The 26,873-nt window shown below is 45.1% G+C and overlaps 1 protein-coding gene across 1 annotated transcript in view; it reads right to left on the bottom strand.

Moving 5' to 3' along the window:
* Window positions 1-26,873, bottom strand: part of SLC4A5 (solute carrier family 4 (sodium bicarbonate cotransporter), member 5) — a 91,090-nt gene that overhangs the window by 41,876 nt on the left and 22,341 nt on the right. Inside the window, exons 3-6 of the mRNA XM_015421086.1 lie at window positions 13,417-13,577; window positions 12,040-12,192; window positions 9,614-9,709; window positions 2,941-2,996 (exon numbers count right to left, since the gene is read on the bottom strand). Of these exons, the coding sequence (XP_015276572.1) occupies window positions 2,941-2,996; window positions 9,614-9,709; window positions 12,040-12,192; window positions 13,417-13,577 (466 nt within the window). The remainder of the gene's footprint in view (window positions 1-2,940; window positions 2,997-9,613; window positions 9,710-12,039; window positions 12,193-13,416; window positions 13,578-26,873) is intronic.

Here is a 26,873-nt window from a genome sequence, read left to right as displayed (position 1 = left end):
CAGCAAATTTACATGTAACATATTTATTGCTTTGGTGTCCTTTCCCCCCTTAATGAAATCAAAACTACTGTTGACCTTATAACCTTAGCTTGTCATTTAGTTTTGTTTTTGCATAACTTAAAACATCTCCATCCTGTTACATGTAAATTTGCTGTTCAGCCTGTCTATTAGTTTGAACTCTAACTTCCACTCCAGTGTATTTGAAAAAGCGTGCCTTGCACACGAAAGCTCGTACCTTGAATAAACTTTTGTTGGTCTTATTTATTTTTATTTATTTATTATTCACATTTTTATCCCGCCCTCCCCGGAGGCTCAGGGCGGCTTCTCCCATCTTAAAGGTGCCACTGGACTCTAAATTTGTTCTACAATTAAAGCATGACATTGTATGGATGCTTCATCCCCCAAAAGGTGCTCCAGTTTGGAAGACAAAGTGGAGGAAAACCTTCATGTGGAAGCAGCTGAGTTTGGGGGCGCCGTGTGAATCCCTCTCCTCTTGCGTAGCTCCTGTGCCTTTTGCAGGTGCCTGACAGAAATTCTTAGTTTTCTCCTTGCTGGAGATGGAGAAATCACAGTGTTCTATGCAGGTGTTTAAAATATGATATATGCTATAGGTTGTGCAAAAAAAGGAGGGGGGGGTCCTTGACTATCCCTGTGGTACTGTCCTTCCACAGTTTTTGCTTCACCTCCTGAGGTCCCATTTTTTTAACAACAGTGGGGAAGGGTGGGTAACCTTGGAGACGTCACACTCTCTCTCAACCTAACTTACCTCACAGGGTTGTTGTGAGGATAATATGAGGAAGAGGGAACCATGTTTATGGATCTGAGCTCCGTGGAAGAAACATGGGATAAAAATACACAAGGTAGACAGTTGATGGCTAATAACCACCAGCCATCAAAGGCTCACTTAAGCAAGCAGCTTCTAGTAATCAGTGCCCATTCTTAGCTATACAACCCTCAGGGGTCTGCTCTGTCCCCCATGCTATTTAACATCTTCATGAAACCACTGAGCGGGGTCATCTGGAGTTTTGGAGTGCGTTGCCATTGGTATGCTGATGACACGCAGCTCTATTTCTCCTTTTCAACGTCAGCAGGTGAAGTTGTGGATGTGCTAAACTGGTGTCTGGCTACGGCAATGGACTGGATGAGAGCTACAAACTGAGACTCAATCCAGACAAGATTGAGATGCTGTTGGTGGGTGATTCCTTTGACCGGATTGTGTGTGTGTGTACAACCTGTTCTGGATGGGGTTGTACTCCCTCTGAAGCTTGGAGTTGCTCCTTGATCCATCTCTGTCACTGGAGGCTCAGGTGGCATCGGTGGCTCAGAATGCTTTCTACCAGCTTCCGCTGGTGGCCCAGTTGTGCCCCTATCTGGACAGGGATAGCCTGGCTTCAGTAATTTATGCTCTGGTCATCTCCAGACTTACAGCAATACACTCTGTGTGTGGCTGCCCTTGAAGACAGTTTAGAAGCTGCAGCTGGTGCAGAATGTGGCAGCTAGATTAATAGCTAGAACCCGGATGTCCAAACATATAAGACCAGTTCTGACCCACCTGCATTGGCTGCCTGTATGTTTCCAACCCCAATTCAAGGTGCTGGTCCTAACCTATAAAGCCCTACACAGCTTAGGACCACCACCATACCTCCCAAGCCCAATCTACCCAGACACTATGCACAACCTCTGGGACCTTCCTCTGGTACCAGGTGCCAACCAATGCTCCCTCTAAGCTGTAGTCTTGTGAGCAAAAATTCTACTTTGTGAGCTACTGGCATTAAAGCTGTGAGCAAGCGATTTGGCTACTGCATATCTTAGTTTGCTCTGGAGCCATCCTTCCTGAGCTAAGACAAAAATGTGTGAGCCAGAGGCTAAACAACTGTGAGCTAACTCACACTAACTCAGCTTAGAGGGCACATTGGTGCCAACCCCTCAAGAGGCTTGGAGGGTGAAAACTAGGAGAAGGGTGGTGGCCCCCGTCTTTGGAACAACCTCCCTGCTGTGGCTCATCTGGCGCCAAATTTGCCATCTTTTCAGCACCAGGTTAAGACATCCCTTTTTGCAGAGGCCTTTAAAGACCTCCCTGGTTATGCAGATATCCGGTAACGATTAACGAGGTGTTTTTCTTTCACTTTGGGTCAGGTCTATGGTTTCTTTAATGTTTTTATGTTATCTTCAATTAATGTTTAATGTTTTTATCTATTGTATTTTATTGTTTTATATTTGTTGTAAATTACCCAGAGAGCTTCAGCTAGGGGCGGTATAGAAATGAAATCATCATCATCATCATCATCATCATCATCATCATCATCATCATCATCATCATCATCATCATCATCATCATCATCATCATCATCATCATCAATAATAATAATAATAATAATAATAATAATAATAATAATAATAAGCACAGACTATCGTAAATTGCTTGCATTCATCCTTGTTTACCAGAACTTCCCTCCCTTTGATATTATCTCTCCCTTCCCAGAATCTAAATGTATGCTGTAAACACCTTTCACAGCATTTCCTATATGTGCATGCATATCTTTGCAAGCCCCATACATTCATTTGTACTTATATTCACCAATGTGTGCATTCATTTTGGCAAGCCAATAACCATGCCACCTTCCACTGAACAGGACTTCCAAGAGAACAGTCAAATTGTGGGCTAATATCCTACCATTCCACCTAATCATATAGGCACAAATTTTCAGAAGATACATGGATGTCAGTACACAAAATCCCTGAAGCCATGGACAGCTGGTTAAACATACATTGTATATATGGACATTTGGAAAACATTGTATGACCGGCTTTGCCTGAACAAGTGCTTGTAACAAACAGAGAACATGGATAAATATGACTGTTCAAATTCTTGAGAAGCCAATTATGATACTTCAAAAGCAAAATTTGGCTGTCATAAAGGGACTGTCAGGGACTTCCTACCTGATCTGTGCTTGGAGTATCCGTGATGTCATTCATGCTTCTGCTTTGGGCATGGCCTAAAGGGGTAAAATATGTATATACATTCAATGTGAGAAACTTTTTGTTTACTACAAGGGTGGGGAAACTCAGGATCATGGGTGAAAAAAGTCTCCTTTCATCCTTTCCATGTAACCCACTACTTCTACTTCCTAAATGTCCCCATTCATTTGAGAACACCTTGCTATTGTATAGCCACTGTCCCATTAAGTGGATCATGCCAACTAGATATGGGAAGTTTGTTCCAAGGGAACTTTCCCTGCACAAATGAGTACAGCTGTTTTCCATTCCTGGTTGAGATGCCCAACCTAGAAAGTGGAACCCTATGAGTTTCGGGGCCCATCTGTTCAACCTTCATGTCATATTCAAGTTTTTATTATTTACTTATTAGTCAGATTTCTAACTCAATGCAACTTACAATTTAAAAAATCGCAATAAAAACAAACATTCACAGTTAAACCCTGCAGAACGATAAAATTGGGAAATTAACATAACGTCGCCCCCCCAAGTTAGCATCAAATGAGTATAAGATGATCATAAAAACCCATCTTCACCCAATCACTGTGTTGCAAATGCTGTCCTAAATAAGTAAGTCTTACATCATGCAAAACTGGGTATGGAAAGCAGCTGAGCAGACCTTGATAGCGAGGGTCTTCCTTTAATGGGTTCCACTAATAAAAACACCTTTAGTAAGTAAGCGAAGAGGGGATAGAGAGCAAGGAAGCCTTGGATAGCCTCAGGTAATGGGATGGCATGTTCAGGGCCCATCCCTGAGGGACTATGGCTTGGATTCTATGAATGAATTCCACATGTACTAGATGACTTCAGCCATGGATCACACTACCTCTTCCATTAAAGCTTCTGTTTGTGCAAGGCCCCATTGAAAACCACTGATCTTGCAAAAATGGAAAATTTTAGCAGAAGAGGAAATGCACTCCGTGGCAGTGACTGTGTAGCACTCACAGAACTCATGCGTAGGATCCAAGCTTCTGTGTTTTGGAGTGAACAGAGACAAACAGGAAAAGATCTCATGGTAGTTTCATTGTAACAAGACCATCACAACATGTTGCCTGTAAATGGAAACACCGCACTGCCTTGGTAGGATGGCTTCTTACTGGTACCCACAAATTCACTCTTTAGTTTGCTGTGTTTGTGTGTGTGTCAGCATGCTGACAAGCAGGATATCCAGCAGCACACAGGTGCCCTATCTAGAGTTCTCATTTTGTCCTGGAGACTGGAGAAGGCAGAGAACAGCAGGAGTCTCTTCTGAAGAATGGGAGAAATGTCAGTATTTTTTACCTCCACCATAGTCCAGGGCAAATGATATCCCCTCTTCCACCCCCTCTGTCACACCAGAGAACTCAGGGGCAGAGAAAGAGTTGGTGGTTACTATGAATGTTGACTGGCTGATATGCCAAGCCAACATGTGTGCACCTTCTGGTTTCTTGGAGCACTTATTTCAGCAGAGTTTGCCTCTGTAATAAGATAACACCACCACCACCAGACATCTTAGCGTGTGTTCATTTTAAGAAGTTTGCAATTCTTTGTTAGCATTTTTTATAAGATTGGTGCTTTTCCCACCTATGCAAGCGCACTTATGGAAGGGCCCATTATATGGGAACACCAGCAAATAGCTCCCATAATTTGCCTTGCTATGTTAATTAAGTGCCATATAGAAATACCAGTTTAATTCCACGTGCAGCTGATTACCAAAAAGGCAACAGTGCAGAAGGGTCCTCATGTGGAAGCAGCACCAGAGTGAATGGATTGTATGGATTTCATCAAATCACCCCATATTTTTTTACACCCTGCCTATATTCCCTCTTGGTGGTTTCCATACTAGGACAGTTTTATGCTGCTCTGTCATTTCTTTCCAACAGCCAGTCATGTGACATTTAATATAATGCTACAGTCTCCATAACAATCTGGCAATGCCCATTTGCACAGAAAAAATTATAGCAGATGTTTACTCAGAAGTAAGCCCCATGCAGCAATGTTCTGCTTTCCTTGCAGTTTGCCTAATTAGCCACTCTTGTGTGCATTTCCCCAAACCCTTCCTTAATTAGCAGTTCTTGTTACCTTGGGGTGGCGGTTATGTTTACATTTGCATCTGTTGCAAAAGTCTATGTAATTGTCCATTTACTTTCCCCCCTTCCCTTGCACAGCTAACCGCCTCTTGTTTTTGAGTTTAATTAATAGCTTCCTGGTCCATGGGGTCGCGAAGAGTCGGACTCGACTGTGCGACTGAACAACAACAACACCCGCAGCAGCCTGAATCCTTTAATATACATATATACATTGTGAGGGTGAGGATTATTACTTTATCTTGAAGGTCCACATGACTGCTCATTAATTTGCTTTATTATTATTGTACTTCAGCTGGTATGAAAATGGTGACTAAGAAAATACAAGAAAAAGAAATTAATGAGCTATCACTGTGCCAACCTCCAGGTACTGAACTACAAACAAAAGCAGGCCATGGTGTGGAGAGCAGTAAATGATGGAAAAACACACCGTGTTCGCAGGTAGAAACAAAATATCCTGTAAAATGCAAATCTCATACAACATTAAAATACACAAAAATCAACCTCAAAAGAGTTGCAAAATTAATGCCTGAGCAGAGACAAGACAAGCATATACACAGAGATCAGATGATTCTCCCATATGAATAGGTCTGAAATAAATGTAAATACAATTAGACATAACATAACAAATCTGAAAGTTAAAGGCAATGAATGCAACCATGTGTATATGCTTGGTTTGTCGCATTAATTACTGTATGTGTTGGTAAGTCATGTGACAACATTAAGTTTGTATCAATTTCATTTTCTCAGTCACAGTGTTGCTAACATATTATTACATTCATTTTAGACCCAGCTTAAATCATCCAACATACAAATTAAAGACTTGAAGATTTTTGATTGAAATGGGAGGATAACCGGATACCCGTCATCTGTCTTATCTATTTCTGGTCTTGTATCTGTTGTTGGTTCTGTCTAACTCTGACATTAATTTTGCAACTCCTCTGAGTTTGATTTTTGTGTATTTTTGTATTAGCCCTTTTCATTGGCTTTTTGTATGAAAGGCTGTGGAAGGTCGGTAGTTCAGCAGTTCGAGATCCGAGTGTGCCGCATGATGGAGTGAGCTCCCGTCTCTAGTTCCAGTTCCTGCCAACCTAGCAGTTCGAAAGAAAGAAATTGCAAGTAGATAAATAGGTACCACTTCGGTGGGAAGGTAACAGCGTTCCATGCGTCTTGGTGTTTAGACATGCTGGCCACATGACTACGGAAATGTCTTCGGACAGCGCTGGCTCTTCGGCTTTGAAACGGAGATGAGCACCGCAACCCTAGAGTCAGATTCAACTGGCTTTCGAGCAAGGGAACCTTTACCTTTTTACATGCAAAATTACTGTAATTTTAATGTTGTATGAGATTTGCATTTTACAGGGTATTTTGTTTCTACCCTGTTGCTAGTGTTGCAGGTGTGGGCAGGCCTACATTTTACTGTCGCATAGAGTAGCTTTTTTTAGAGGATTATTGCCATGAATGAATACAGTAATGAATTCTTACTGTATATGTACAGTATTCAGGATTGTCTCAATTTTCTACGGAGACACACATATACAAATGCATGCATCTGCTGTTGGGATTTGGCTCATGAAAGTTTATTTATTTAGGATATTTCTGTGTTACCTCTTCAGAGTTTTGGCTCAAGGTGGCTTACCATTAAAACCACCACAATATTAAAAACAAGGCATTGGACAAAACTCTTTCGGCAGTGTATAGCATGGAAACAGAGGAAGACAGGATATTTCTATGACTTTATTCAGACTGAGGTTGAAATCTCTTAAAGATGCCAAGCTGGAAAGTATGCACATGTGTTTTGAAAACTAATTATGGACAAATTCATTTCATTTGTTTTGATACTTCTGCCTAGCTGTAAAGGATTAATTGCTCACCCATTTGCTAGCAATAACAAAAACTTCACCTTGACCTCTGTAGATCAGGACTTGTTCAACAAAGATACATTTCTTTCAGCAGTGTGTGTGCCAAAATTGTATTCAATTTCTGTTTTCATTAAAAAAATAATTTTATTTATTCCATTTTTTACCTCTGTTTGGATTCCTTATTTCATTCTTTGTTTCTATTGGTTTCAAGGGGAAATATATTTGTACTTGTAACTTACACACACACACTGTGCATTATTGGGATAAAAACTTCAGGGATTGTAGCCCTCGTCCATGGGATGTTCTGTTCCATGTTTCAGATATGCAGGAGAAAACATCGCTATTTTGCAGGGAATTTAAGCACAACAGATTTCCTGTTTTAAATTGTTTCCACCCTTCTAATCAAATGAGATTAAATTGGTTGGTCTTATTTATTTACTTATCACATGTTTACCCTGTCCTTCCTCTGATGGTGGCCTACACATCCCGCTGTATGAGAAAGGTGGACTTTTAAGGGAAAGAATACAACAAATTCATTTTCTCTTTCTCACCTTGTGAGGTGAGTTTGGTTAGCAGAAAACTCTTCAGGTCAAATGACATAGATCTGCTGAGTCATTCTTTCTCCTCTCTCCTCACTAGGGTTGCCAGCCTCCAGGTGGTGGCTGGAGATCTCCTGGGAATACAACTGATCTCCAGGTGACAGAGATAAGTCCCCTGGAGAAAATGGCTGCTTTGGAAGTCGGTGTCTATGACATTATACCCCACTGAAGTCTTTCTTCTCCCCAAACTTTGCCCCCGAATCTCCAGGTATTTCCCAACCTGGAGCTGGCAACCCTACTCCTCACTGTCTCACAGAACTGTAATAGAAAGCATGACCTAGCTGATAGAAATAGATTTAATTATATATATATTAGCATATTAGGCCACACACCCCGACAGTGCATCTCATTAGCATGCTAGGCCACACCCCCCGTGGCTTCCCTTGGCTTGCCCAGGCAAGCTGGCCCTTGGACAGGCTGGGGAAGGCACGGGGAGGCATTTAAATGCCTCCCCAAATCCTTCCAGGGACCCCCCTGGCCCGCCCACCTCGGAGTCGTCAGGGGGTCACTCTCCAGGCCTTCCCTCTGTAGCCACGCATGCAGAGGCTTTGGCTGTAGTGGGCATGGCCAGCTCTGAAGCCAGCTGGAACTCCGTTCCTGTGTGTTCCTGCCCAAAAATAGGCGCGCGCGCGCGCGCACACACACACAGACATATATATATATATAAAAAAATGGTGAATACTGGAATGTCCTCTCCTCCCATCCCGGCCATTCCCCCAGCAGGCGAGTCTGGTGCTCTTTGTGCCTCCTGGCCATCCGTCACTCCACCCATGCCAAAGCCTTGACGGAGCCTCCCTTGGAAAGTGGGAGTGAGACGTAAAGGTAAAGTTCACCTGATGTGCAAAGAGTGTGCACCCCCAGCCAGTGGGGAGAGGGCCAGTAGTGGTGCATCTTGGTGGCCAGGAGGAGGCGGATAGCTGTGGGGAGGGGAGGGCTGGGCAGAGGCAGGGTCTTGCATTGTCCATAGGGGCTTACATTTGAGTAGACCTGCTTGCTCCCCAGCTTTCCTGCTAGTAATCTACAAAGATGAATGGGGGCTTACTTCTGAGTAGACCTACTTGCTTTGAGGGCCTTGCAGCTATTCAGCATTTCCCTACCAAGCTTTCCTGGGACTAAGCCCCAAGAAATAACATGGGGCTTACTTCTGAGTGGACCGGATTGCTCCCCTAGCCTTGCAGACATTCAGCACTTCCCTGCTTCAGGCCCTGGAAAGCAGAAGTCACTTACCGGCAGTCTCTGACTTTGTTCTCTCTTGTGTGCAGGTTGCTCTTTCTCTCCCTCTTCCTCCCTCCCTGGGGGAGGGGGGAGGAGACCTCAGCTGGTGGGGGGGAGGAGAGACTTGGCTTTGTGCCTCTCTCACAGGATTGAGGTAGCCAGGCGGGCTGTGGCACAGCGGCAGCCCTGAAGAGGGAGGTGGGGGAGAGTTTCACTCCCTGTGCGCTGGGGGCTGGGAATTTGTGTACCAGCGCATGCTGCCACAGTTTAGTAGGAACACTGAGCCTGAGGAGGGCAGGGTTTGGGGAGGGGCTTCAATGGAGTATAATGTCATAGAATCCACCTTCCAAAGCAGTTATTTTTCTCAGGTGAGCTGATCACTGTTGCCTGAAGATCAGTTGTAATAGCAGGAGATCTCCGGCCACCACCTGGTTGGCAACTCTACTGGCACCACAGTTGTGTTCCAAGTAAAAAACAACAACATCAACACAGAAAACAATGGTATGCAGTGGGTTGGTAAAAATGTTGTCTAAATTCTCTGAAAACATGGATTGAATGAACACTGTCTATTCCAGACTAAACAGCTAGTGTAGGAAGGCACACATCACATATTTGCCCCACCCTATTCTCGTCATGTGAATTCATTTATGTGGACTGCCCTTGAGGCCCAGAAAGATCAGGGTGGGCCATGCCAACTCCTGCCTCAGTTCAGCATCAGAAAACATCACTCCCCCCATGAAATGCAAGTCTGCATAAATGTTTAATAATGGGATGTGTGCCTTCTCCCAGTCACTGGGTCGCCATAATAAATTATTCCTTGCCTATTGATTTTTTTCTTCTAATTCTCTATGACAGGAAGTACTGCTGTAAAACTCACGCAATCGTCCATAACTTGCACTCTGCCTCATCCTGAGGTCTTCAGTAGAGCGGTGAAAGCTGGCCCCAGCAGCAGGACTCCGGACAGGGCTGCGATCTGTGAACCAAAACACATGAAGCTGCCTTTAGGGGTGGGCACGAACTGGGAAAATGCAGTTCATTTTGGTTTGTGGCATGCCTGGTTCGTTAGCCACAAACTGTCACAGACTTTTAAGAGCTAAACAAACCAGTTCAGTTAGTGAGGTCTGTGATGTGGTAGAACACATTTCCCAGCATGCTATAGACACCAGACTCACAAGAGATCTCCAGGTGACTCTATCTGCCCTCCATGTTTGGTGAGGATTGGATTTACAGGGTATGAGTTACAGCCCCCCAAAGAAGGTGCCCCCACAGAAGCCCAGCAGAACAGAATCAAAGTCCCAGATAATTTCTGCAGTAGAAACTTGAGATGGGGGCATTTTTGAAAGCCCAGCAGAACCGGTACAATGAGCCCAGCAGAAACAATGCCACTGTGACAGTGCAAACCTAACAGGTCTAAGGTCAAACCAGAGAATCTCTGCTGTAAAAATTGAAGTGGGGGAACTTTTTTGGAAGCCCAGCAGAACCAGTGCAATGTACTAGTGCCCAGCAGAGCTCAGTGCCATTATGGCAATGCCAGCTCAACAGCACTGATGTCAAGAACAGAATCACAATCCAAGCAAGGGTTGGGGTGCATGCCCAGCAGAACCCAGTGCCAATGTGGCAATGACAGCTCACTCACAATATAAGCAAGGGGGGGCATTTTTGCAAGCCCAGCAGAACCAGTACAATGTACAGACTGCCCAGCTGTTCCAGTGCAATCAATAAAGTGCTCAGCAGAACCTAGTGCCAATGTGGCAATGACAGCTCCATAGGGCTAATGTCTAGCACAAAATAACACTCCAAACAGGGGGGGGATTTTTGCAAGCCCAGCAGAACAAGTACAATGTACTAGTGACCAGAAGAACCCAGTGCCAATGTTGCAACACTAGCTTGATAACAATACAAGCAAGGGAGGCATTTTTGCAAGCCCAGCAGAACCAGTACAATGTACAGAGTGCCTAGCAGTACCAGTGCAATCACAGAGGGCGTGGCAGGACCTAGTGCCAGTTTGGTGTAGTGGTTAAATGCGCGGACTCTAATCTGGGAGAATCAGGTTTGATTCCCCACTCCTCCACTTGCAACTGGCTGGATGACCTTGGGCAAGCCATAGTTCTGATAAGAGCTGTTGTTGAAAAAAATCAGTTTCTGTCAAGAGCTCTCTCAGCCCCACCTACCTCACAGGGTGTTTGTTGTGGGGAGGGGAAGGGAAAGGAGTTTGTAAGCCGCTCTAAGACACCTTTGGGTAGTGAAGGGCGGGGTATAAATCCAATCTCTTCTTCTTCTTCTAGTGCCTATGTGGCAATGCCAGCTCAACAGGACCAATGTCAAGCACAGAATTACAATCCGAGTAAGGGGAGGTTGCAAGCCCAGCAGAACCAGTGCAATGTACTAGTGCCCAGAAGAATCTAGCACCAATGTAGCAACGGCAATTCAATCACAATCCAAGTGGGGGGCATTTGTGCAAGCCCAGCAGAACCAGTACAATGTACACAGTGCCCAGCAGTACCAGTGCAATCACAGACTGCCCAGCAGAACCCTGTGCCATTGGTATTGCAAGCTTAAAAAGACTGATCTCAAAGCACAAAGTCACAAATCCATGCAAAGGGGGGATTTTGCAAGCTCTGTACAAGAAAATGGGAAGTGAACATAAAGGAATGCCTACAAAGGGAGAAGAAAACCCTCTTGAAATGAACATGACTAGTTTGAAACTGACAACCATGTTTACAGTGCTGGAGAATTTTGCCCCCCCCCGTTGCTTTGAAGTGGAGACAGTCTGATTGGTAACGTATCCATTCACTAACAGGCATGAGCCTCCATTAACTCCTTAAAAGTTCATGGAAAGTTCATGGTGGGTGACCTGCCACGAACTTTAGTTCATAAACCACAAAGAGGCCAAAATTCATTACGAACTTTAGTTTGTGAGCCGTTTTGTGCTTGCTGCCTTATTAAAGCCAATACAGTCTACTCAGGCTGGCAGTGGTTCTCTAAGATCTCAAGGAGAGGTCTTTCACATCACCTGCTACCTGATGCTTTTAACTGGGACATTCTAGATGCCAAGCAGATGCTCTACCACCAAGCCACAACCCCTCCATAGGTGCTTGTATAACCATATCAACATGGTTAGGAGGCTGTGGGTGCCAGCAGACCCTAACCAGGAAGAGTATTTATAAATTGCTTTTATCCATTGTGGGTAGGATCCCATGGTTCCTTTCTGCTAAGGAAAGAAGATTGGAAAAGTTTCCAGCCATTATATAACAATGTTGGCAACTTGGAGAGCCCCCATGACTCAGAGTGGTAGCTACTCACTTGTGCTTGAGACAGATTTGCCAATATCTGCCAACGATCGGTGAATAGGTTTCTTGGTCTGGTGACGGTGCTTTCTCAAGAGCACGTAACTTATTTTTTCACGTAGCTCTGGTTTTAGCAACCCATCTTCTATTTGCCTTTCAATGACATCATCTGAGAAAATTAAATTAGAAAATTGTTAAAAATTAGAAATGGAACTGATGTGTAAAACCAGCCTTACCCAACCATTTCTTAATATCCCCCTTTTTAAAAAATGTTCAAAGTGCCACATTTCCTCCAGAGCATTGCACAAATGATGACTGCGCAAGTAAAAAGAAGTAGCACACTGCACTACTTGCTGAGTCAGACTCTGCAGAGATGTCTATAATGGTGTGAGACAACTTCATGTCTAGACTTAGAACTGAGAGCTGATTCATTCATGCATGTTCCTCTGGCCACTGTGGTACATGCTCTAGTAACACCTAGGTTAGATCACTGCAATGTACTCTGTGTGGGGTGCCCTTGAAAAGACTTTGAAAACTTCCATTTGTGCAGAATGCTGCAGCCAGGATTTTGACTGGAGTGGGTTGTAGGGATCATATCACTGCCGTCTTGACCCATCTACATTGGGTCCCAGTTTGCTTCTGGGCCCAGTTCACAGTGGAGCGCCATCAAGTTGCCGCTGACTTATGGCGACTCTGTAGGGCATTTCAAGGCAAGAAGCACTCAGAGGTGGTTTGCCATTGCCTCCCTCAATGTAGCAACGCTGGGCTTCCTTGGTGGTCCCCTATCCAAGTACTAACCAGGGTTGACCCTCCTTAGTTTATAAGATCTGATGAGATTGGACTAGCTTGGCCATCCAGGTCATGTCCCAGTTCAAGGACCTAAATTTACCACATTGGAGCATGTAATGATTGTTGTAACTTAGAGACACATTCTTATAGGGACAGAGAGGATGGGAGTTTCCAGAGGATCCCTGCTGGCTTGAATGGAGTAGCTGTAGGCAGTAGGACTTAAAGAGCCATCAGGGAATCTAGGAGAATACATCTACTTTGATGTGCCCCTCATATGATTGAACGCTAACTTATTTCAGAACTTAAGCTGATTGTGCTTCAGTAGTCATGTTGAATATCTGTTTTCTATCTGCCTTTTGGATATCGAATATTTTGAAACTGCTATCTGATGCTTTGTTTCCCACACTTTATCACTGGATTCTAAATTTGTATCTTTCATTCTGTGGCTTCCATTCCAAACATTGTGAATACAGACTAAGATCCATTGTTTGTTTTCAAGCCCAGGGAGGCTGTTGCCTTGGGAGTGGTTGAAATCCCTTTTAATGTACCACTTTTATTTCGATTCTGCTACTGTGGGGAAGACTCTGGCTGGGTTCTGAAATACCTATGATTTGGGGCAACGAGTAACCATCTAGGTCAAGCATCACTGTCCCCGTCTGCAGGCAAGTGCGTAGCTCAAACAGACTATGTAAGGATAACGTTGACACATGAGGCTTGCTCCATCTCTCCCCTCCTTCTTCCACCTTCTCTTCAAACTTAAGCCACCTGGAACAAAGAAAGAGGAGACCATGAATGGTGCTGAGCATAAATCTACAGATGGTAGAGGCACACGTCAAACCCCATTGGGGCATAGGATGCTGAAATTCTGCCCAGGTGGTACTTCAGGAGCAGGGTGGCCTCTGCTTTTGGGGGAGGGAGATTACATTGCAAAAAACCACACAACACCATATTTTTTTAAAGCAGCTGCAGCAGTAAGTTTTTTGTGTAATGTGATGTTGTCAGCATACATCAATCACATTGTTTTGAGCAAAGAGAGTTGTGTCACTGCCACACACAGCTAGTTCGTGTTCCATTTTACTGTTTATAGAGAAGGTTTCCATAATATCATGGGATTTTATAGAATTCATTGAAGTTTATAAAATGTGGTCTGATATTACTGATCGAGAGCATGTTTATTAGCTTTTATTGTAAAGACGTTCTGCCTAAATTTCTTGTAATTTTATGTAATGCGTTTTATAGTTGTTGTTTGCATGTTTGGCTTAAGACCTTGGGTCAATGAAGCTAATAAATGAAATGGAAATGGGTTTATAGAGAAGGCAAGAAGGGAAAATCCCAGGCTTGGGAGTTCATACCAGTTTGTATCCTAGTACTTTGCTTAGCAAAGTTTCAAGTCTTTCCCCAGCTGAAGAAGCCATCCGCCAACTTAAATGGCTCTTCTGATGAGAGGAGTAGTAAGAGACATGCTTTTACCAGCTCTTGAAAGGATTGCCAAGGGCCTGGGAAACTGGTAGGAGGCTTATTCATGGAAGGGCCCCAGGAGGGCAGAGAAGTGGAAGTGGCATTGTGCAATGCTGCAGCATGATTTCTTGCTGAAAACCAGAAGTGACATCACTGCTTTATTGCAGAGTAGCCAACTCTGGTTTGGGAAATTCCTGGAGATTTGGGGGTGGAGCCTAGGGAGTTGGGGAGGGACCTCAGTAGGGTATAGTGCCATACAGCTCATCTTCCAAAGCAGCCATTTTCTCCGGGGTAACTGATCCCTGAAGTCTGGAAATCCATTGTAATTGCAAGAGATCTCCAGGCCCCACCTGGAGTTTGGCAACCCAATATCACTGTGACATCACTAGGGTTGCCAGCCTCCAGGTGGGGCCTGGGGATCTCCCGCTTTTACAACTGATCTCCAGCTGACAGAGATCAGCTCCCCTGGGGGAAATGGCTGCTTTGAAGGGTGGACTCTATGGTGCTGTACCCCGCTGAGGCCCCTCCCCTCCCCTCCCCAAACCCCACCCTCTCCTGGATCCACCCCCCAAGTCTCCAGGTATTTTCCAACCCAGACCTGGCACCCCTAGACATCACTTCCAATTTTTGGCTAGAGATGAAGTTGTTGCTTGTGAAGTACTGGCTCACCTTCCTTTACCTCCCCTGAATTCACCTGAGGTGGGCAATGGGTCGCAGCTGTGGGCAATTGTCTGCTGCCAGCGGGTAAATGGATAACCCTGGCTGAAACAGCCCTTACTCCACCTTCCCTGAGCCTACTCCAAGCCCTGTGCTTTGAGGTGTAGGCAAGAGAGAGACCCAGGCCAGGGACTTCATACCATCAACTCCCAAGAAGACAAAGGACTGAGATGTGTCTTTTATTGTGCATTTTTTTACCTTTTCAAATTTTAAATTGTAAACCTCCTTGGACACCCTGATAGAAAGGTGGCACACACACACACTAATCACACAAATATGAGGAAAGAAGAACCATGTCCACTGTGCTGTGCTCCTTCAAGGAAAGGCTGAATTAAAGTTAATTAATTTAAGAAATTAGTTCTCTCAGTGTTACCCACCTGTACCATCTTCCCCTTTCCCGACTCATAGAATTCCTGGTATTTTTACTTACCCACCAGCATTAGAACTTGCTTCCTGCTATGCTTTCTAGTTGCTTGTGCGCTTAGGGTTTTATGAAATAGGCTTTACTGAATACTTTAGTAAGTTACAAGGGTCCCCCCCCCCTTCAGTGAAGTAAGCAAATACATAAATGTACACACAAAAATGTTACCAAACAGTGTGTGTATAGGGGACCTGGTTCCCTCTCCTTCCGCTGCTACTAGGATAAGATCCTGTAACTTGTAAGATAAATAGCTTGATCGAAGAGTCCCAGGATCTTTTTTTGTGAATCATCCCCTGCTTCAAGCCTCTCAGGACTCAACAGGAGACAGCAAATGGTCCAAGAAAATGACAGTTCCCTTTAGAGTTCTCACCACAACAGCAATGTCACCAGGCTACCATTTTGGAGTCCCCGTCCCAGAGCCTAAGAATTCTGGGCAGCTTCTGCTCAGACCTGTCTGATGACAGAAATAAACCCCTTCACCTTTCTCTCACAGCAGCCCGATAACCCACTTCACCTCAATAACATGCCTTAAAAGAGCACAGGCTGCCTCTTTCTCAGCCATGTCATCACCTTACAACTAACCTAGTTTCAAGGGGTCAGAATGCCACCTTTCCCTGATCTTTTGCAGCCCGTCCCCATACCTGTTCTTTACTCCCCAGAACTTCCACAGAATCCCCTAACATCATTAAAGAAGGAAGGAAGACTTCCTTTCCTACATTCTGCTCTGGCCTCAGAAGAACGTGTCTCTTCGACTCAAATGGGAAAAGAAGTGCAGAACAGATCTCTTATTTCCAGCCATACAGCAAACTCTCCCCCCTCACACCTGAGAGGCACCAACCACTCTAAGAGCATTTATTGTGGTTTCCTCCCAACAGTAGCTGACCCTCAACAACATCAGGGCTGCTCCAAGAGAGCCTCAATTCCTGTATACACTTGGTACTTGTATGGAGGTTCCCATATTCTCATCATATTGCAAGTACTCAGTTCAGAACACGGATGCCAGGGGTCCATGTCTGTTTCTGGACTGCTCTCAGGCATGTCTGCCTTAGGAAGCCTGGCAAAAATCAGTTACTATCAGTTACCACTAACACAAGACAGTGGGCAGTCTCCCCAGTGTGTTTCAGACTGCATCTGGTCTGTACGCTTGAAGCAATTTTGTTTGTGGCCAAGTAACTGGTCTGCTTCAGGGGTGGGAGGTTTGTTTGTTTTTTGGTCTGAGGGCCATATCTGCAGTGTTTGGTTCCTCTGTAAAGTGTACTCACTTGTGGAGGTGGCTAAATGGTCTGCCGTAAGGCCAGAGAGATGCAGCAGGCAGGATGGCTTCAAGACCTTCTTTAATGTGCAGAACAGCAAGGCAGAGAACAACTTTAGACTTAATAAGGGCTGGAGTCCTAACTACCAACAACCCGGTTCTAATTAGTATATTCCAGAAGACACACCCCATTTATGAGAAGAGAGGGAGTTCCACTTAGGATCTAAGCCTGTCTCTTGAAGAGACAGGATCCATATACTACAATATCTGGGGTTCCCGCTTTTGGCAGCTCAGACTTGGACACCAGCCAGTGGTGGATGCCTGGAGAGGTGGTATTCAACTTAGAGCCCTTAAAAGCCAGCAGAGACCCAGATGTGGCCTTCTCTCACATGCAGCTGCTCTCAGTAGCTCTTGGTCCCTTAACGCATTTACAGGGCTGTTGACCCACTAGCCAATGCCACAGCAAGCCAATCCTCCTATCACACTCTGAAACAGCTTGAGGGCTGGCTTGCAAGCCCTCACAGGCTGCTTGATGCCCCGGGCTGCAATTTGCCCACATGTTTCCTATGGGATCAATGACTATTGTTATAAACCATTAAGTGAACCTAAGTCCTTTGGCATGCATGCCCAAAGGTGAAAATCCCTTTGTTTAAAAGGGATTTCTGTTTGACCTAGTTTGGCAATATTGTAAGCGTATATACTTGCTAATAATTGTACACAAACAGAAAATAGTAGTCAGAAATGCAAGATCATCTGGAACACACTCCAAACCAGGAGCTTTGCTGAGTCTCTCTCCTCTCAGCTGAGATTGGTGCCCTGAGTTAGCAGTTTCTTCACACAGTTTTAACAGTTCACTGAGAGAAAGGACCTTCAAAATGGCATTGCAAAGAAAAAGCACCAGTATTTATTTTTGGAGTCCTCCCATCTTGGAGGAAATGTGTTCAGCTTCAAGTTCAGTGCTTATTCCTAAATACTTTGTAACAGTCTTTTAGTCAACACAGTGGGGATTCAAAAATAGGACTGAAAAGATAGATCTATGCCATGATACAAAATGGGACAATTTTTAATAATCTTACAGAACAGTCAGTACAGGGCAGTAGGCAGAGTATTGAACTAGGTCAGAGGGACATGGTTCAAAAGCATAGCTCAGAATTTGGGGCAGGTGTCCTGTGATGGATGGATGAGAAAAGCTGCTCCAGCTGAAATTCCCTCTTCTATGCACCTGTTAAAGGTATGGGAGCCCTTCTGTCTTTCTTTGCACCTTGACTCAAGGATGAAAGTTCCTGTTTTGACCTACCAAGAGTTCATTTGCAGGTGCCACCCTGGCAGCAGGCACCCTATGGCCCAAAATGCTATGAATTGCTGCTCCTGGAAAGTTTAGTAGGTTGGAAAACTCATATCAAAACATGGGGGAAACAGATGAACGGATGTCCTGTGCACATAGAAATTTAAGCTGTGGCAGAAATCCCCCCCCCCTTTTAAGGGGATGGAATAAATCAATACATAGCCAATTACAGTGCCTCTGCTGTATAAACAAACTGGTGAGAGAAGGATACTCTGTCCATGTTCAGAGACAATCTTTGCATCAGCCTGTTTGGACAGAGAGAAAGATAACTCCCAGTTATTGAATGAGAGGGAAAACTCACCTTCTTTGGGACCCACCACTGACTCCAACTATAACTAAGCAGTAGAAATGCTTGTTTCTGCTGTAAGACCTTGTTGAAAAAGGTGAGCAAACTGGAGGATGTTCTATGCCCATTTAAGCAATTTAGGGACTAAGGCAGTAATCCTAAAAGCAGGTCTACCTAGAATTTTTATTTATTTAATTTATTTATTATTAAATGTGTACCCCGCCCTACCCAGCCGATGCCGGCTCAGGGCAGATTACAGAAAGAATAAAACCACAGCAAATAATTTAAGCATAAAACAATTCAGCATTAAAAGGTGCTAACAAATTGACATTTCAAGTTAAATTTACATTTAAGTTTAAGATGGCGGTCAGCATTCATTATACAATCCTAGTGATCGACCCAGATCTAACATTGTGCGGCTGGTGCAGGCTGACCAGAGGACATAGTTCTCCCTCAGGGCGGCTCCTAATTGAAAGCCTGGCAGAAGAGCTCCATTGTGCAGGCCCTGTGGAACTGCATAAGGTCCCTCAGGGCCCTGATCTCCTCCAGGAGCTCATTCCACCAGGAAGGAGCCACCACCGAGAAAGCCCTGGCCCTGGTTGTGGCCAGCCTGACATCCTTTGGTCTGGGAAGGGTCAGTCGATGTTGGGACCCTGATCGCAGTGCTCTCTGGGGAACATGTGGGGAAAGGCGGTCCCTCAGGTATCTAGGTCTGAGACCATATCGGGCTCCCTGACTCTACTCAAGTCTGCTAAATGGGGCTTATTCCCAGAAAAGTGGTTTTAGGATTTCACTGTAAGCAATTCCTGTTATATTTGGCTGGCTCAGGCTCTGTAAACACATTATGGCTGCGGTCACACGCAACATTAGCCACGCAAGAGATACGGAAGACAAGCGGAGTTTCCGGTCGCGATCTCACCAGCACATCTGGGAAGCGTAGTGCTTCTGTGGCACAACTGAGGCTTCCTGCCGAAAAAGCGCAGCAAAAAACTAGTACCTTGGAGGTACTAGTTTCCAGAAACTGCGGGGCAAGGGCGGGCGTCTGATCGCGTTTCCGGTGGTATCCGGCGCCCGCCCATGTCCCCTTGCGGAAAAGGGTTTTTTTTCCCCCACGTCTCCGTGGATGCGCACACGCACCCAACGGAGCATGCGCATTCGTAGTGTACACAAAAAAAGAAAACCAGTTCGCCGCGCCGCGCGCTTCTTCATTGCGCGCAGGCGTGTGTTGTGATCGGCACCTCTCCCTTGCCATGGAACCTCCACAGTACCTCCACAGAACCTCCACAGTAGGTCTGATCACTTTACTGCATGTTAGTTTGCCCCGGGGCAAACAGCCACACTTCTCCTCTGCAGTTTCCTGCCCGTGTGGCAGGGGCCACTGTTGAGCAGTGTGGTCCCTGCCTTTTCCCGTGTTCCCCCCACCCCGCATCACTGGTTAATTTTCCAGCAGTTTGCCCTGAACCTGATGTCAAACTGCTCCTGTTCTTGAAAGCTGACTTAAAGACCAATCACGATATTCTCGCACAACTACTTAGGGCAGGAAAGGCTGATTTATATCTCCTTGGGGATCACTTTGTTCTCTGGATAATCCTCCGGGGGCTAGAAATATATTTTGCCACATGTACTATTTTGCCTGTGTATGGTGAGGCTCTGTAAAAGTAACCTGTATAAGAGTAACCTTTTGCTGTATAAAAAAGTCATGCATAACATCAGAAGCTCAGCTGGATCAAGTTAAGATAGGGGTCCATCTAGTCCAGCATCCTGTTTCTCATAGTGGTCCCTTGGAAGCCCTACATGTGGGACATAGCAAACCAAAGCAACAGTGAGCTCGCTAGTAAAAAAAAAAAAGGGGGGGGGGGGCAAAAACTCAAATGGAAGGAAACAATCCAAATGTATCAATAGTATGAAAAACGCTTAATAACAAAAAAAGGGAGAGGCTAGAGACTATTGGGGTTTTCTCCTAGCTGCCAAGACAATGAATGTTCAGGAAGAAACACTGCATCTACCCCTGAGTGCTGAGCACGGACCCTTACATTTCAGACAGACTGATTGCCCTTTTCGTCTGAACACACCCAGAGAGAATAATGGGAGCAAGTGAAATACAACTGTTGAACAGGTACTTCAAAAATTTCATATTGATTTTGCTTGGGATTTCAAAGAGGGCATCCTTTTCATTATCCCAATTTTTCCAGAGTGTTACCAATTTGGGATTCTGTTTTGGGTATACTTTTTGGATTCTTGAATTTCAAGACCATGTTTTTTATGGCCAATCTCCCGCATTTCTCCCCTCCTCACCCAAGGCAGCAGGAACAGGGAGGGAGAGAAAGCATGCCCCAGCAAACAGCTGTTGGCAGCACACGTTGGCTTTAAACTTTAAAGGGCTATTATAGTCAATGGCGGTAGATGTGGTGCTTTAAAGAGGGACTATGTATATAGAACAGCTGAGAGCTGAGGGCACACTCCCTCCCTCCCTCCCCACTCTTGTGCAATCTGTTAGCATTATCCTGGAATTTCAGGGGTGTTTGGGCTGTTTTCGGATATCCCCAAGCTGACCCCAAATAGCAAATTTCAAGTTTAATTACAGCTTGTGTATATCTGAATGCATGCCCCTACTGCCAAGTCACTGGGACTTGTGCTCTTAAGTGCCATCCTTTAAGGCAGTGGACTTAGAGGGATGCAACTCTGCTTAAGATGGCACTGTTCTCTGCTGAAAAGCTGCCCTAATTAATGGCATGTCCTGCAAAGGCTAGTGAGACAAACCCTTGATCTGCATTGAAGATCACAGGCTTTCAAGGGGCACTGTACACTGTACACTACTTCTGAGACTTCTTTGCTAACTTGCAGTTTTCATTACTTGCAGCACCATCAAAGTAGCCCTTTGAGAGTACCCTTGCCACCAGGAGTTTGCAGTCTGCAGGATAACATAAGGGGCAGATCTTAGGGATGGAAGGGGCAAGGATAATAAGGGATGGATATGTGGAAGGGTCATTTAATGCACTCAGCCTTGGCTGTAGCTGACAGCAGGTGCAAGAGGGCAACCAGATGCAAAGGAGGACAGAGTTTCTCTACCTTTTGTAGTTGCACAGAAGAATTTCAGCAGATGTATCTTTCCCCACCCACCCCAGGCTGACAAGCTGTACCTCCCCAAACCTTCCATTTTCCCATGGCCGAAGAACTCTGGAATTCACTGCCAGCAGATGTAGTGATGATTTGTATGATTTGAAGAAAGTGGACAGAGAGAGCTTTTCCTTCCAAATTGCAATCTGACCACCTCATTTTTGGTGCATGAAGATCAAGAGATCAACTGATTGTTGAGAACGCCCAACTAGGGAGCAATGCTCCCTCTAAGCTGTGGAGTCTTATGAGCAAAAATTCTTCTACTGGCATTAAAGCTGTAATTGAGTGATTTGGCTACTGCATAAATTAGTTTGCTCTGGAGCCATCCTTCCTGAGCTAAGACAAAAAGGTGTGAGCCAGAAGCTAAAAAAACTGTGAGCTAGCTCAGACTAACTCAGCTTAGAGGGAACACTGCTAGGGAGTGGTAGAGATTCCTCTGCTCTCCATTCCTACGCCTCCCAGTAGGAAGAGCACATTAGACAAGGTCATTATGCTGCGCAAGCTGGATGCCGCTGGTGCACATGGGCAAGAGAGACACCAGAGTTACTGAAAATCTATGTCATTAACTGCTTGACCTCATGGCATCGATCCCATTTAGAAAACGGCATAAACATCCACAAATCCTTTTGTTCTTTAGCTGAGTTCAAAAATGCTATTTAAGTCCTTGGTTTGCCCCATTCCCTCAGAATAAGAAATGATAATAATAATGCAAAATAACTGGTCAACATTTATAATGGCTATGCCTGGGAAGAGAAAATTCCATGTGGATTTTATTTTTCAAAAACTTGACTAAGCTTATAATTCATTAAAGCAAGGACTTCTTACACTTCCTCTAATACTTTGATTAGAGGTTTGGGGTTTTAAAACCAGTTTTGTTTGTAAAGGTTTGTAATAAAAAGGCTGGTTAACTGTTTCTCTGCTGACTGTAAAATGAAGACTGAATTTCCATATAGCTCCTGGCAGACTCCTGGGTGGTCTCATGGAACTGCTTGTAGAACTCTCATTGTGTGATTGGTTTATACCTGTGGGAACAGTCCAAGAGGACAAAGTCACCTGCTTCTGCCAAGATAATATTTTATCTGGACCTGAAAGTTGGGGGAGGGCTGGAAGATCTGGAATGCCAGCTGGGGTGATTTTGATAAAGAGCTGGGGGCTCTGAAGCTGGCCCCCATCTTCGAAAGAAGGCAAAGGGAAGAAAGGAAGCTACGAAACAAAGTGCATGTTTCAACAGCTGCTGCCAGCAAGCCACCCAAAGAAGGGCTTTGAGTGACATGGGGTGGAATATAACGGGCAGACTGGGAAGTTAAAAAGGTCCAGGAGCAAGCTACAAGCTACCAGCTAGTGCTGTGAGGGCCATTCAGCTCAGACCTGGACAGTGGCATCAGCAGTGGGTCCCATTGCTGCTCTTGCATAACTGTCACTATCCCAGGCCAAATTGGAGCTGAATGGCAACTACAAGCTTTCAGAGCTTCTGGAGTTTTGGCTCTGCTTGCTCCTGGCTGCCAATCACTCTCCAGGAAATAACCCACTGGGAACTTGCCCTGTAAGTTAAATGGTCAGGCTGCTCTGGGGGAGCAGATTGTGCCACTTCTAATGCTCCACCTATCCTGTATATAGGGTTGCTTTCCAGTGGCTGGCACCAGGTGGGAGACTGGGGGTTTGGGGACATGGGGGGGGCACCATCACGGCCATAGCATGATATCATTTCTGGGGTGAACCTGGAGGTGATGTCATGCTGCTCTAGGATTCAGTTGAAATGGCAGATTTTTTCCCTTCTTTTCTCCCCAATAGCCCACCAAGCTGAGCAAGGGTCAGGGTTCAAAGCAGGGGATCCCCTGCTGGGAGTGGGGAAAAAAATGACAAGCCTCTTTGCCTCTTCAGTTATCGGTCCTTTTGAACCCCTATTCCATTCCTGGATGCGAATTTTCTCAGGCTCAAACTAGACTTTTAACACGTCAAGTTTGGGGTTCTCAACTTGCATTCGTGACAATCATACAGGAAGAGTTTAGTTTAGTTTGTTTGATTTCTATCCTGCCCTATTTCCTACAAGCAGGACTCAGTTGCCGTTTAAGGAGCTACAGCCAATTCTGCTTGGGGATATGGCATAAAGGAAGAGGAGCTCCAAAATGGGGCAAATAATGCCCCTGGGACCAGGGCTGTTTGTGCTTGGGGAAATGGGGGGAGGGAAGGTAAGAGCTCCTCTTTCCCCATACTTCAGTCATGAGCCAAGTCGGGCCCTTGACATGCTTTAAAAAGCAGTTCTCTGCAGCTCCAGTGGGATTGCAGAGAATGCAAGTCAGACCCGACTCATTGAAAACTGTAATGTTTACTTTTAGCCTCAGTCTTGTCACAGGGTAAAACATTTGGAATTCATCAAGCCATTGTTTCCCTAGAGGTGCAAGCATTTCTCAGAACATCAGTCGATCCCTTTCCACTTCCTTGCCAGCCATCACACGTTGTTCTGAACCACTCCTGGGGGCAGGGTGGTGTGTGGGTGCAGCCTATAGTGCCCTGCTGTCCGTTTGGTGGTCACATTCCTACACAGACTTGCTTGCCAGAGTCCAGGTACCTTGGTGGAGTCTAGCAGCTAGTCAGACTGCTTCCTGATCAAAACTGTCCAAACACCATTGCTACATTGATCATTTATAAAGGAGGAAAATGTCTCAGTACTTGCACAGCAATGAGGCCTGGTCTGTCCACAAGTGTCCTTACTGTGTTATATCTAAACCAAGTTGGGCTCAGGAAAAACAGCTCTACAAGTACAGCTGCAGAAGCTAAGCATGGCTCTGTCTGTCACATTAAAACCCAGCTGTCCGCTAAGGAGCTCGGGCAGCATACATGACTCTCCTCTCCTCCACTTTATCCTCACAAGAGCCCTGTGATGTAGGATGAGAGAGAGTGCAGCAGGCTGGGAATCACACAGGGAGATTCATAGCTCAACAGGGACTTGAACCTTGATCTCCCGTGTCTTACTCCAACACTCCAACCACTGCAACATATTGGCTCTAAAATAGTGGTACTGATTTGCAGGCACATATGATGCCCCCAAGAAACATAGCACCCATATGTGCTATGAGGCAGCTGCTATGAGTTCTTTTTGAATTAACCAGTACACAGAAGCATTTTTCATAGGTTTTCATATGTTCCAGTGAACATGTGTGTATGATAGTCCAGTTCTGCACTTGCTGTTATTAACCTCAGCATGTTCATTTGGTTTACGTGTATGCACATAGATGATCCAACAAATGCACAAATGTTGGGACAAGGGACAATAGGTTGCTATCATCCTATACACATTCACCAAATGTGTGAAAAGCGTTTGTATCTAAACTAGGGATGGGCACAAACTGGGAAAATACTGTTCGTGTCAGTTCAAAGTTCATGGCCGAACCATAAATCAAACCACAAACTGAACTGAACCGGGAGGTTCAATTGTGAACCAAACCAGTTTGTGGTTCATGACCCTATGAACCCCATTAAAAAGGACATAGTCCATTTAAACAGGGTTTGCAGAAAGCCCAGAAAACAGCTGAGCAACAGGGAGCAGCCTGTTCCTCACCAATCAGCTGTTTCGGGCTGTCTTCTGCAGTCCCTTTAAAGTAAATGGACTGCACAAGACAGCCCGAAACAGCTGGGCAGTAGGGACAGCCTACAGAAAACAAGGCTTTAAATGGACTCAGTCCCTTTAACCCCCTGCTTTCTGCTCTATCCAGGAACCTTCATGAACTGCTATGAAATGCTTTAAAAGTTCATGGAAGTTTGTGATGGTAGACCCACCACGAGCTTCAGTCCCAAAGCATGAAAGGACAAAATTCATGATGAATTTTGCTTTGTGGTTCGGTTCGTGCCCATTCCTAATCTGAACCTCACTTCTGGAGGAAGAAGAAGAGATTGGATTTATACCCTGCCCTTCACTACCCAAAGGAGTCTCAGAGTGGCTTACAAACTCCTTTCCCTTCCCCTCCCCACAACAGACACCCTGTGAGGTAGGTGGGGCTCTGACAGAAACTGCTCTTTTTCAAGACAGCTGTGCCAGAACTATGGTTTGTCCAAGGTCATCCAGCAGCCACAAGTGGAGGAGTGGGGAATCAAACCTGGTTCTCCCAGATTAGAGTCCGCGCATTTAACTACTACACCAAACTGGCTCTTAAGAGACAGCAGGGTTTCCATTTCAAAAAACACTATGCCAGGAATTTATGTTTGTCTTACCTTACACTGGCCATTATTTCATACTTCCATTTTATTTCATTCTTGCAGGCAATATAAATAAAAATTTTGAAATCTCCTTGCAGGAGAAGGAGAGCATCACTACCCAGTCTGAAAACAACCACCATAATCCTAAATATTAAGAATCCTCAGGAGACTACAGACAGGTCTCAGAGCCAGGGCTTCGTTCTTTACTTGAGTCTTAAAGCTTTGCTTACAGCAAAGAAGTCCTAAGTTAAGGGCATGATGCCCTCTACTCCCCTCACAAATTTGCCAGGATCTCCTAACACCAGCTGAGTCTCAGTGCAGTTCCTCCTTCACAAATTGGCAACTTGGGTTTTTTTACCCATTTAATGACTTCACCGGTTTAATCTGTCACTTTCCGCTTTAGTAGCAAACACAAGGCTTATGAAATGAGGGCTGGATAGGGTGTGTATGCTCCCCCCAAGAAAGGTGAAGGTGATTTGAAGAACAGATTATTACTCAAGGTGACACTCTCGTCCCATATTTGATGCTGGTAAACATGGGCTGTAACAAAATTTGCAAAACCTGTTTGACCAACAGCAACCATGAGGTGAAAAGAATGTGTGCAGGTAAGCAATTTTTTTAGCTTGATAGCCACACCAGGGCGTTTGCCTGCATTTGAAAGCTCTAGGCTGGATGCTGGCTCTTTCTTCACTGGAAACCAGAAGAGCTGACATCCAATATAGTCAGGATTGCCAACCTGGAGTTGGGAAATTCTTGGAGGCTGGGGGGGGGGGGCTAGGGAGGGTGAAGTTTGGAGAGGTAAGGGGACTCAGCAGACGTATGATGCAAGAAATTCCATCCTCTAAAGTTGCCATCTCTTCCAAGCGAACCGGTCTCTATAGCTTGGTGACCAGTTGCAATACTGGGAGAACTCCAGGCCCCAGCTGGATGTTGACAATCCTAAACACAGACCCCTCCAAGCAGGCAGAGGCCCTGAAGCGGCACTCTCATGCATTCTGCTGCTTTTTAGTGGTACTCAGCCCCTGGGTTTTTAATAGTTTTTCAGTACTATTGGCTCATGGCCAGATGCTCCTAGTAGGTTTTCAAGCAGCTTCAGGGCCAAATGAAGAGCTCCTGTAGGACAGATGTGGGCTGTAATATGCACACCTCTAGTGTAAACTCTGAGAGTCAAGGCACTTTCAAATTAGTTTGTATCCAGCTAAGAAAAAGGAGTTGGTTTTTATACCCCGTTTTTCTCTACTGTAAGGAGTCTCAAAGCGGCTTATGATCTC

Source organism: Gekko japonicus, unplaced genomic scaffold (genome assembly GCF_001447785.1).
Source record: "Gekko japonicus isolate JY-2015 unplaced genomic scaffold, Gekko_japonicus_V1.1 scaffold13, whole genome shotgun sequence".
NCBI lineage: Eukaryota > Metazoa > Chordata > Lepidosauria > Squamata > Gekkonidae > Gekko > Gekko japonicus.
Note: the sequence above shows the minus strand (reverse complement) of the source record. Positions and strands in the feature narration are given on the sequence as shown.